The sequence below is a fragment of the Hyla sarda genome, unplaced genomic scaffold, assembly GCF_029499605.1.
Source record: "Hyla sarda isolate aHylSar1 unplaced genomic scaffold, aHylSar1.hap1 scaffold_1003, whole genome shotgun sequence".
Taxonomy (NCBI): Eukaryota; Metazoa; Chordata; class Amphibia; order Anura; family Hylidae; genus Hyla; species Hyla sarda.
The window spans coordinates 119,680-132,282 of NW_026607622.1; the positions used below are offsets into that span (position 1 = coordinate 119,680).

The window sequence follows — 12,603 nt, forward strand, 5'->3', positions numbered from 1 at the left end:
GAGTTGTAGTTTGGCAACAGCTGGAGGCACCCTAGTTGGGAAACACTGAGCTATAGAGCCTTCGGCTGTCAGGGGATGATGGGTGATGTAGTTTTGCAACAGCTATAGCAGTGTTTCCCAACCAGGATGCCTCCAGCTGTTGCCACACTACAACTCCCAGCATGCCCGGACAGTCGAAACACTGAACTATAGAGCCTTTGGCTGTCAGGGGATGATGGGTGATGTAGTTTTGCAAATGCTGGATAAAACTCCCATCATTCTCTGACAGTAGCAGTGTTTCCCAACCAGGGTGCCTCCAGCTGTTGCCAGACTACAACTCCCAGCATGCCCGGACAGCCGAAGGTTGTCCGGGCATGCTGAGAGTTGTAGTCTAGCAACAGCTGGAGGCACCCTGGTTGGGAAACACTGAGCTATAGAGCCTTTGGCTGTCCTGGCATGCTGGGAGTTGTAGTTTGGCAACAGCTGGAGGCACGCTGGTTGGGAAACACTGAGCTATAGATCCTTCGGCTGCCAGGGGATGATGGGTGATGTAGTTTTCCAAATGCTGAATAAGCCCGCACCTGTTGCACAACTAAAACTCCCATCATTCCCTGACAAACAATAGGGCTGCAGCGGTCAGGGCATGCTGAGAGTTGTAGTTTTGCAACAGCAACAGAGCCTTCATCTTCTTGGGGTACGATGGGAGATGTAGTTTGGCCACACCTGGGGGGGGGGGCACAGATTGGGGAGCACTGATTTCGGGTGTCTCAGGGGCTAGTCCTCAGGTGGGTGGCTCAAGGAACTCCATGGACTGCTGGGTGGTCCCGTTGCACTCGGTCCATGTGGCCAGTACATTGGAGGTATCTAGAGAGTTTGCCAACCCCGTAGAATGTCTGGTGATGTCGGTGGCAGCGTGCAGCCTTCTGGTCGCCTTCCGGGGGCAGCACAGGAGCCTCTTGAAGGCTTTCCTAAAGTCCGGGCTCCTGCAGTAGATGATGGGGTTAAAGGCCGAGTTGACGTACCCCAACCAGTTCAGGAACAAGAAGAGCTTGTCGGGAATGAGGTTCCTGTAGAAGACGTTCACGATGTTGGCCAAGAAGAAGGGCAGCCAGCACAGGGTGAAGGTGCCCATGATGATGCCCAAGGTTTTCAGCGCCTTCTGCTCCTTGACCACCAACATTCTGGACAGTCTCCTCCGGCTGGACTTGGCGTTGCCGAGAGACTGGTTGTTGTGGAATCGGCCCTCGCACTTATCGATCTTCTTCATCTGCTTCTTGGCTTCCTTGAAGACCCTGAAGTAGACGAAGATCATGACCACCAAGGGGACGTAGAAGGAGATGATGGAGGACGCGATGGCGTAGGCTCTGTTGGTGACAAAGTCACAGCACCCGGGGTCGTCATAGCAACTCAGGGCCAATGGGTCATTGGTGTCCCTCCACCAGTGCATCATGATGGGCAGGAAGGAGACCAGAGCGGAGATGGCCCACACTGTGCACACGATGCTCTTGGCCCTGGCCTTGGTCAGCATGCTCTGGTAGCGGAAGGGGGAAGTGATGGCGATGTAGCGGTCGATGGCGATGACACACAGGGTCTCTATACTGGCGGTGACGCACAGAACATCCACCGAGGTCCAGAACTCACAAAAGATGGAGCCGTACATCCAGGTGCCACTCACCACCAGGGTGGCCCCCAGGGGAACCACAAAGAGCCCCATGATGAGGTCGGCACAGGCCAGGGAGGTGATGAACACGTTGGTCAAGGTCTGAAGTCTCTGGTTCTTGGCAATGGCCACAATGACCATGATGTTGCCCATGAGGATGAGGAAGATGATGGTGGTCATCAGGGCTGCCATACCTATGGTCCACTGGGGGGACATCTCAGAGGGGGGGAGGAGGGGGCTGGGCCCTGTAGGGACACTCCGGTTTCTGAAGACAGGGGGCACGCAGCTGTCCCCCATGAATCCTGCAGACCCTGGGGGGGCAGAAGAGGAGGTTTGGTTAGGGGAACATAGGAGGGATGAGCTGAGCAGAAGGTGTTCACAGGGGATGTGTGCGGAGCCCTCGGGGCCCCTGGGATCAGTGCTGGAGCCCCTACAACCTGGTGCCCTGGATATGGGGGCAATCCCCTGTGAGCCTGCACTGGATGCTGAGGTTCTAGGTGCAGGAGTCCAGTGGGCACAAACTGCTGGGGCGCAGGGTTCTGCAGTGCTCCTGGGTCCGTATGATATGTACTCAGCAGCGCTGGTTCTGTGTTCTGCTGTTCTGGATTCACCCCTGATTAGGATTGTTCTAGGTTCTGTAGCTTTGTCTCTGCTTTCTGCACTTCTTGTTCTGGATGTTGTGGGTTTTGTAACCCTGGTTCTATAAGCTCCCAGTTCTGTGGACCAAGTTTTGGATGATTCAAGTTCTGCAGCTCCTGTTCTAGCTACTTCTTGCTTTGTAACACAGGTTCTAGCTGCTTTGTGTTTTGGATAGCTGGTTCTAGATGCACCAGGTTCTGTTGTTCTTGTTTTGGATAATTCTTGCTCTGAAGCCTTTGATTCTGATGCTCTGGGTTCTGCAGTCCTGGTTCTGAATAATTTTTGCTCTGTACGCCAGGTTCTGGATGCTCTGGGTTTTGCAGCCTTGGTTCTGGATGCTCTGGGTTCTGCAGCCTTGGTTCTGGATGCTGTGTGTTCTGTAGTCCTTGTTCCAGATGCTCTGGATCCTGTAGTCCTGGTTCTGGATGCTCTGGGTTCTGTAGTCCTGGATGCTGTGTGTTCTGTAGTCCTGGTTCTGGATGCTCTGGGTTCTGTAGTCCTGGTTCTGGATGCTCTGGGTTCTGTAGTCCTGGTTCTGGATGCTGTGTGCTCTGCAGTCCTTGTTCCAGATGCTCTGGGTTCTGTAGTCCTGGTTCTGGATGCTATGGGTTCTCCAGCCCTGGTTCTGGATGCTCTTGGTCCTGCAGCCCTGGTTCTGGATTCTCTGGGTTCTATAGTCCTGGTTATGGATGCTCTGGGTTCTGCAGTCCTGGATACTTTGGGTTCTGCAGCCCTGGTTCTGGATGATGTGGGTCCTGCAGACCTGGTTCTGGATACTTTGGGTTCTGCAACCCTGGTTCTGGATGCTCTGGGTCCTGCAGACCTGGTTCTGGATACTTTGGGTTCTGCAGCCCTGGTTCTGTATTCTCTGGGTCCTGCAGCCCTGGTTCTGGATGCTCTGGGTTCTGCAGCCCTGGTTCTGTATTCTCCGGGTCCTGCAGCCCTGGTTCTGGATGCTCTGGGTCCTGCAGCCCTGGTTCTGGATGCTCTGGGTTCTGTAGCCCTGGTTCTGTATTCTCTGGGTCCTGCAGCCCTGGTTCTGGATGCTCTGGGTCCTGCAGCCCTGGTTCTGGAGGCTCTCGGTCCTGCAGCCCTGGTTCTGGAGGCTCTCGGTCCTGCAGCCCTGGTTCTGGAGGCTCTGGATCCTGCAGCCCTGGTTCTGGATGCTCTGGGTCCTGCAGCCCTGGTTCTGGATGATCTGTGTTCCGCAGCCCTGGTTCTGGATGCTTTGGGTTCTGCAGTCCTGATTCTGGATTCTCTGGGTTCTGTAGTCCTGGTTCTGTATTCTCTGGGTCCTTCAGTCCTGGATACTTTGGGTCCTGCAGCCCTGGTTCTGGATGCTCTGGGTCCTGCAGCCCTGGATCTGGATGCTCTGGGTTCTGCAGCCCTGGTTCTGGATGCTCTGGGTTCTGCAGCCCTGGTTCTGGATACTTTGGGTCCTGCAGCCCTGGTTCTGGATGCTCTGGGTCCTGTAGTCCTGGTTCTGGATGCTCTGGGTCCTGCAGTCCTGGATACTTTGGGTCCTGCAGCCCTGGTTCTGGATGCTCTGGGTTCTGCAGCCCTGGTTCTGGATGCTCTGGGTTCTGCAGCCCTGGTTCTGGATACTTTGGGTCCTGCAGCCCTGGTTCTGGATGCTCTGGGTCCTGTAGTCCTGGTTCTGGATGCTCTGGGTCCTGCAGTCCTGGATACTTTGGGTCCTGCAGCCCTGGTTCTGGATGCTCTGGGTTCTGCAGCCCTGGTTCTGGATGCTCTGGGTCCTGTAGCCCTGGTTCTGGATGCTCTGGGTCCTGTAGTCCTGGATGCTCTGGGTTCTGTAGCCCTGGTTCTGGATGCTCTGGGTTCTGTAGTTCTGGATGATCTGGGTTCTGTAGCCCTGGTTCTGGATGCTTTGAGTTCTGTAGCCCTGGTTCTGGATGCTCTGGGTTCTGCAGTTCTGGATGCTCTGGGTTCTGTAGCCCTGGTTCTGGATGCTCTGGGTTCTGTAGCCCTGGTTCTGGATGATCTGGGTCCTGCAGTCCTGGTTCTGGATGCTCTGGGTTCTGTAGCCCTGGTTCTTGGTTCCGGAGCCCGGTGTCTAGCGCGGATCTCCCGGTCTCTGCTCCTCCATCTCCTCCCGGAGCAGTACATGATTATGAGCCCTGTACACTGTCCCGCTCCGCACTCACCTCCCCTCCTCCCTACAACCCACAGCCCCCTACAGCCAATCAGCAACGAGGAGGGCGGGATTTATAACACACCACGCCCACCTGTCGAATCCCACAGTGCAGTAACGTCAGCAGCAAAGAGAAAGGGTGAGAAAAATCCTCTGATTACGTCATCATAGAGGAGACCGCGAGGAAAGTACAAATACTATATCCAGATACATTATATACAATTATATCACAGATATTATATCCAGATACATTATATAAAGTTATATCATAGATATTATATCCAGATACATTATATACAGTTATATCACAGATATTATATACAGACACATTATATACAGTTATATCACAGATATTATATCCAGATACATTATATAAAGTTATATCATAGATATTATATCCAGATACATTATATACAGTTATATCACAGATATTATATCCAGATACATTATATATAGTTATATCACATATATTATATACAGACACATTATATACAGTTATATCACAGATATTATATACAGATACATTATATACAGTTATATCACAGATATTATATACAGATACATTATATACAGTTATATCACAGATATTATATACAGACACATTATATACAGTTATATCACAGATATTATATCCAGATACATTATATATAGTTATATCACATATATTATATACAGACACATTATATACAGTTATATCACAGATATTATATACAGATACATTATATACAGTTATATCACAGATATTATATACAGACACATTATATACAGTTATATCATAGATATTATATCCAGATACATTATATACAGTTATATCATAGATATTATATCCAGATACATTATATACAGTTATATCACAGATATTATATCCAGATACATTATATACAGTTATATCACAGATATTATATCCAGATACACTATATACAGTTATATCACAGATATTATATACAGATACATTATATACAGTTATATCATAGATATTATATCCAGATACATTATATACAGTTATATCATAGATATTATATCCAGATACATTATATACAGTTATATCACAGATATTATATCCAGATACACTATATACAGTTATATCACAGATATTATATACAGACACATTATATACAGTTATATCACAGATATTATATCCAGATACATTATATACAGTTATATCACAGATATTATATACAGATACATTATATACAGTTATATCATAGATATTATTGTGCTGCCTTCGCAATGTATTTTACATGCTTGGCACTCAGCAGGGTCTGTTCCTTTAAGACCCTCCATTTTCTTGAAGCCTAGAGGCGGGCCTTCTCTCTAAAACATAGGGCTAGCTCCGGCATGTCTCATTCATTCCAGCTCCAGCCACCACAGTGACCAGATCCACAGGACTTCTTAAAGCTAATACAGCCTGCAAATCTGATAAATACCAAAGCCTGTGAGTAAGGAATTGTTAGTTATCTTGTGTAGAGAGATGCTCGGCATTTGTAGATAGATAATGTGTTTTCAGTGTGTAGTAAGTGAGCACATGTTAGACCATATCTATGTATTAGCAATGCATAATGTAAGGCACTTGAATAGCCATGCTTATATCTGTCTTTCATATGTTTGTTTTACAGTTTTACCGCACTTTCATTATATCTCAGTAAAGATTACATCAGTTAAGCAAACCAGCGTGTCTTTCCTTGAGATTCGGTATAAACTTGATGTGAAGCTGTGTCCACGAGACAGCGGAGACATTATAGTAAAAAGGCTTTTAAAACGTTATCAGAAGCAGTTAATCAGCTTTGAATCGTCCGCAGCAGTAAAAAAGACTCATAAATCCTGTGCCCTGCAGTCTGTGTCGGAGTAAGGGCGCGAAGCACTAGAAAGTGAAACTAATTCTCTCACGTGCTATAACACCGCTGTGCTGTGTCCAGTCATCATCATTATCTGCGCTGCCAGCTAAATCAAGATGCAGAACCCAGAGAACAGCACTCTGACAGTTAACCCTCAATGCTCCTATAAAGAGGAAGACACCTTGCCAAGAAGTAGATCTAGGTGCACAACATTGTCTAGAGCGTCCAGTCAAACAAATCTAACTTCGGTTAGCGCCGATGCATCAAGATTTAAACGCCATAGTTCTAGACACTCAAGCACCACCAACCTGTCATCCGCTAGCGCCATAGCAACTAAGGCAAGAGCGAAAGCAGAGGCAGCTTGTGCAATGGCGTCCTATGCAAAGCAGGAAGCTGAATTGATGAAAGAACAAGCTGAAGTGCAAGCATCTTTACACTTACTGCAACAGCAGAAAAACGCTGCAGCAGCCTTAGCCGAGGCAGAAGTTCTCACAAGGGCTGCCGAAGCTCAGTTCGCTGACATAGAAACCCAGATGTCACCCCTCAGCGCAAGCCAACGTACCCGTGAGTACATACAGTCACAAGCAACCATGTACACTGACCAGCAGTTCAATTATGCACCAAGACCATCAATAAGCAACTTTGATACTATGCAACACTGCAAGACTGAATTAGAACCTCAGGGTAGGAAGTCAAGTGGTCGCATGCTCAGAGACCAATCTGCCAACCTGACAAGAGTGCAAACGGATGCTGATGTACTCCCTCCTCAAGCAAATACAAGTCTGGATTATAGCAGAAAGACTTACAATAGAGGAGAACAAAGCAGACTTAGTCAATTACCTGATCAGCCTTACCAGCCGCAGCCATACCCTGAGTTTACACCCAGGAAGTATTCACCAGATGCAGCAAGAGCTACAGAGGTAGCAAGATTCCTGATGCGCCGTGAGATAGTGAGCGCTGGTCTCATGAAATTCGACGACCGTCCAGAAAACTACTGGGCCTGGAAGTCATCTTTCCTAAGCGGTACCCAAGACTTAGATCTGACAGACAGAGAAAAGCTTGATCTGCTCGTCAAATGGCTAGGACCAGAGTCCACTGAGCAAGCCCAAAGAATCAGATCAGTACATGTTCATGACGCAGCAGCAGGATTTGCAATGGTGTGGAGGAGACTAGAACACTGCTATGGGTCACCTGAAGTGATTGAAGATGCTCTTCTGAAGAGGATAGAAAACTATCCAAGAATGACAAACAAAGACAATCAAAAGCTGAGAGGGTTTGGGGACCTACTCTTAGAAATAGAAGCCGCTAAGTCTAGTGGACATCTGCCAGGTCTCTCATACTTAGATACAGCACGTGGAGTTGATCCCATAATCGAGAAACTTCCTTTCAACTTGCAAGAAAGGTGGGTCACTCAAGCATCAAGATACAAGAAAGATCATCGAGTCGCATTTCCACCATTTGCCTTCCTTGCTGAATTCATCGTAGACCAAGCTGAAACACGCAATGATCCAAGCTTTGCTTTCCTGAACAAGAGAACTGCAAGCTCCCCAAAGGTAGAGCAAAAACATCCAACGCCTTACAAAGAACGCAGAGCAACAGTTTCTGTACGGAAGACAGAAGTCTCGCCTGAGTCTGCAGTCAATCAGGAAGACAACACAAGTAAGAAAGTTGAGGAGCCAGACAAAATATGTCTTATCCACAACAAGCCTCATCCACTAAGAAAATGTCGCAGTTTCAGAAGTAAGACATTAGAAGAGCGCAAAGCTTACCTTAAAGACAATCACATTTGTTTCAGATGTTGCGCTTCAATTCAGCATCTTGCAAAAGACTGTACAAAAACAATAAAATGCACAGAGTGCAACAGTGACAAACACCTGTCAGCACTGCACCCAGGACCACCACCATGGAAACAAGAAGTTCCAGCAACTCAAGAAGATCATGGTGGGGAGCAAGGCGAGAGTACAACGCCAGCAGTAACCTCAAAGTGTACTGAGATCTGTACAGAGCAGGGCCGCCCCAGATCATGTTCCAAGATATGCTTAGTCAAGGTGTATCCTGCAGGCTTCAGAGAAAAAGCAATCAAGATGTACACAGTCTTGGATGAACAGAGTAACAGATCTCTGGCAAAAACAGAGTTCTTTGACCTCTTCGGTGACAAAGGAAGTCCAACTCCATACACCCTGAAGACTTGTTCTGGAGTTGTAGAGACAACAGGGAGAAGAGCAAACAACTACATCATTGAGTCATTAGATGGAAAGACAAAGGTGACTCTTCCTACCCTCATAGAATGTGATGAGATACCAGACGACAGGTCAGAGATCCCCACACCTGAAGTTGCTCGTCATCACCCCCATCTGGTGCGAATAGCAGACCAGATACCAGCACTAGATCCAGATGCTGCAATCATCCTTCTACTTGGGAGAGATATCCTCAGACTGCACAAAGTCAGAGAACAGTACAATGGGCCACACAATGCACCATTTGCACAACGCCTTGATCTCGGATGGGTCATCGTTGGAGAAGTATGTCTAGACGGACTCCACAAACCAGAAAAGGTAAATGTCTACAGAACACATCTGTTACAGAATGGTCGTACATCTTGTCTTTGCCCATGTACCAACAGTCTACACATTAAAGAGAGACTTGTAAACCCAACACATCATCGGAGTATCCAGAGGTGCATGGAAGACTTAGCCTCAACTGGAGATACAGATGAACTGGGCTGTAAGGTGTTTGAAAGAACACGAGATGACGACAAGCTAGCACCCTCGGTGGAAGATACTCTCTTCCTTGAGATTATGGACAGAGAAGTCTTCAGAGACAAATCAGGCAGCTGGGTAGCCCCTCTACCCTTCCGGTCACCACGCCATCGCCTTCCTGACAACAAGGTACAAGCAGAGAAACGCTTCACCTCGTTGCAGCACATGCTACAAAGAAAGCCAAATAAGAAGAAACACTTCCAAGCCTTCATGCAGAAGATCTTTGATAACGATCAAGCTGAAAAGGCACCACCACTACAAGAGAACCAAGAACACTGGTACTTACCAATATTTGGGGTGTACCATCCTCAGAAACCAGGCCAGATACGCGTAGTATTTGACTCTAGTGCGAAACACCAAGGCATCTCACTAAATGATGTCCTTCTCAGCGGACCTGACCTGAACAACACACTCCTTGGAGTACTCATCAGGTTCAGAAAAGAACTCGTAGCAGTGACAGCAGACGTACAACAGATGTTCTACTGTTTCCTTGTTCGTGAAGATCACAGAGACTACTTAAGGTTCCTGTGGTATGCAGACAATGACTTTAACAAAGAAATCACAGAGTACAGGATGAAGGTACATGTGTTTGGAAACAGCCCTTCTCCAGCTGTAGCTATCTACAACCTGAGACGAGCAGCACAACAAGGTGAAAGACATGGTCAAGAAGCCACACAGTTCGTCATGAAGAACTTCTACGTAGATGATGGACTTGCTTCTTTCTCCAGCAACGAAGAAGCTATCAACGTCCTGAAAAGTACAAGAGAAATGTTGGCAGAATCCAACATAAGACTGAACAAGGTAGCTTCCAACAGCAACAGAGTCATGGAAGCATTTCCAATGGAAGACCGTGCTAAAGACCTCAAAGACTTGGATCTAGGAACAGAATCACCACCCTTGCAAAGAAGTCTTGGGATTAGTTGGGACCTGAAGACTGACAGTTTCACCTTCAGGGTCTCCAGAGAAGAGAAGCCATTCACAAAAAGAGGTGTCCTATCTACAGTCAACAGTCTTTACGACCCCCTGGGGTTCGTAGCACCCATCATCATGCAAGGTAAAGCTCTTTTGAGACAGATCACTACTGAGCAAGAACAAAGTGACTGGGACATACCTCTACCTGAAGAGAAGGAAATGCAGTGGAAGTTGTGGAAAGACTCATTGTTAGAGCTTGAACAACTCAACATCCCTAGACCATACGTATCTGTTTCCTTGTCTGCTACAAAGAGAAGAGAAATATGCATATTCTCTGACGCCTCCACTATGGCTATCGCATCTGTCGCCTACCTTAGGGTAATAGACACTGAGGGACAAAGCCATGTCGGGTTCCTCATGGGAAAATCTAAGCTGGCTCCCAGACCGTCTCACACTGTCCCACGTCTAGAACTTTGTGCTGCTGTCTTAGCTGTAGAGATGGCAGACATGATTACAACAGAACTGGACATCGAGATCCATACAATTAACTTTTATACAGACAGCAAGATTGTGTTAGGATATATTCACAATGCTTCAAGAAGATTTTATACATACGTGGCCAACAGAGTGACACGTATCAGAAAGTCTACAAGTCCAGAACAGTGGCATCACATCAGCACAGACAAGAACCCAGCTGATCATGGGACGAGACTAGTGCCAGCCGCTGCGCTCAAGCAAACTAACTGGTTCGTAGGTCCATCCTTTCTTCGTAAACCAGAAACCAAAGAAACTACTCAGGTAGAGACCTTTCAGCTCATAGAACCAGATCAAGACAAAGAGGTAAGACCTCAAGTGACAGTTTGTAGGACTATAGTTACAAGAGACAGTCTGGGCGCTCATAGATTTGAAAGGTTTTCCAGCTGGAAGTCGCTGACCCGTGCAATCGGAAAACTTAAGGTCACGATCATCAGATGCATCCAGCAGGAAGTCTTTAAAGAAGAAATCCAAGGCCTTCTGAAAACGGAAGAGATTTCTCAACACAATTCGCTCAAGGACTTGTACACCAAGCAAAGGAAACAAGTTCAAAGTCTTGCGGACATTTTCTGGAAGAGGTGGAGACAGGAATACCTGGTGATATTCCAGCCACGCAAGAAATGGCAAGATGACAAGCCCAATTTACAAGTTGGAGACTTTGTCCTACTGAAAGACTCTCAGGCCCACAGGAACGAGTGGCCTATTGGACTCATTGTGGGGACTGATCCTAGTAGTGATGCTAGAGTTAGAAAGGTTGAAGTTAGGATTGTTAGACAGGGCATTCCCAAAGTGTATGCAAGGCCAATTTCTGAAGTAGTTTTACTTCTGTCCAAGGGTTAGTGGCATAACAAAAAGTATGCCAGGTGGGGAGTGTGCTGCCTTCGCAATGTATTTTACATGCTTGGCACTCAGCAGGGTCTGTTCCTTTAAGACCCTCCATTTTCTTGAAGCCTAGAGGCGGGCCTTCTCTCTAAAACATAGGGCTAGCTCCGGCATGTCTCATTCATTCCAGCTCCAGCCACCACAGTGACCAGATCCACAGGACTTCTTAAAGCTAATACAGCCTGCAAATCTGATAAATACCAAAGCCTGTGAGTAAGGAATTGTTAGTTATCTTGTGTAGAGAGATGCTCGGCATTTGTAGATAGATAATGTGTTTTCAGTGTGTAGTAAGTGAGCACATGTTAGACCATATCTATGTATTAGCAATGCATAATGTAAGGCACTTGAATAGCCATGCTTATATCTGTCTTTCATATGTTTGTTTTACAGTTTTACCGCACTTTCATTATATCTCAGTAAAGATTACATCAGTTAAGCAAACCAGCGTGTCTTTCCTTGAGATTCGGTATAAACTTGATGTGAAGCTGTGTCCACGAGACAGCGGAGACATTATAATTATATACAGATACATTATATACAGTTATATCACAGATATTATATACAGACACATTATATACAGTTATATCACATATATTATATACAGATACATTATATACAGTTATATCACAGATATTATATACAGTTATATCACAGATATTATATACAGATACATTATATACAGTTATATCACAGATATTATATACAGTTATATCACAGATATTATATCCAGATACATTATATAAAGTTATATCACAGATATTATATACAGACACATTATATATAGTTATATCACAGATATTATATCCAGATGCATTATATACAGTTATATCATAGATATTATATACAGATACATTATATATAGTTATATCACAGATATTATATCCAGATACATTATATACAGTTATATCACATATATTATATACAGACACATTATATACAGTTATATCACATATATTATATCCAGATACATTATATACAGTTATATCACAGATATTATATACAGACACATTATATATAGTTATATCACAGATATTATATACAGACACATTATATACAGTTATATCACATATATATCCAGATAGATTATATACAGTTATATCACAGATATTATATCCAGATACATTATATACAGTTATATCACAGATATTATATACAGATACATTATATACAGTTATATCACAGATATTATATACAGACACATTATATATAGTTATATCACAGATATTATATACAGTTATATCACAGATATTA

General features: G+C 45.4%; 2 protein-coding genes across 2 annotated transcripts; one reads left to right on the plus strand and one right to left on the minus strand.

The window, feature by feature from the left end:
• Positions 1-427: 427 nt before the first annotated feature.
• On the minus strand, positions 428-7,132 carry LOC130298527 (serine/arginine repetitive matrix protein 2-like). The gene is made up of 3 exons (XM_056551346.1): positions 7,120-7,132; positions 3,590-4,385; positions 428-3,497 (listed from the first exon to the last, which is right to left on the minus strand). The coding sequence occupies exons 1-3, from the start codon at positions 7,130-7,132 to the stop codon at positions 761-763; spliced, it is 3,546 nt and encodes a 1,181-aa protein (XP_056407321.1). The 3' UTR covers positions 428-760.
• A 311-nt stretch (positions 7,133-7,443) lies between these two features.
• On the plus strand, positions 7,444-11,857 carry LOC130298525 (uncharacterized). Its single transcript, XM_056551344.1, has 2 exons — positions 7,444-11,561; positions 11,743-11,857. Exon 1 carries the CDS (start codon positions 7,507-7,509, stop codon positions 11,308-11,310), a length of 3,804 nt encoding a protein of 1,267 aa, XP_056407319.1. The 5' UTR covers positions 7,444-7,506; the 3' UTR covers positions 11,311-11,561; positions 11,743-11,857.
• Positions 11,858-12,603: the final 746 nt, after the last annotated feature.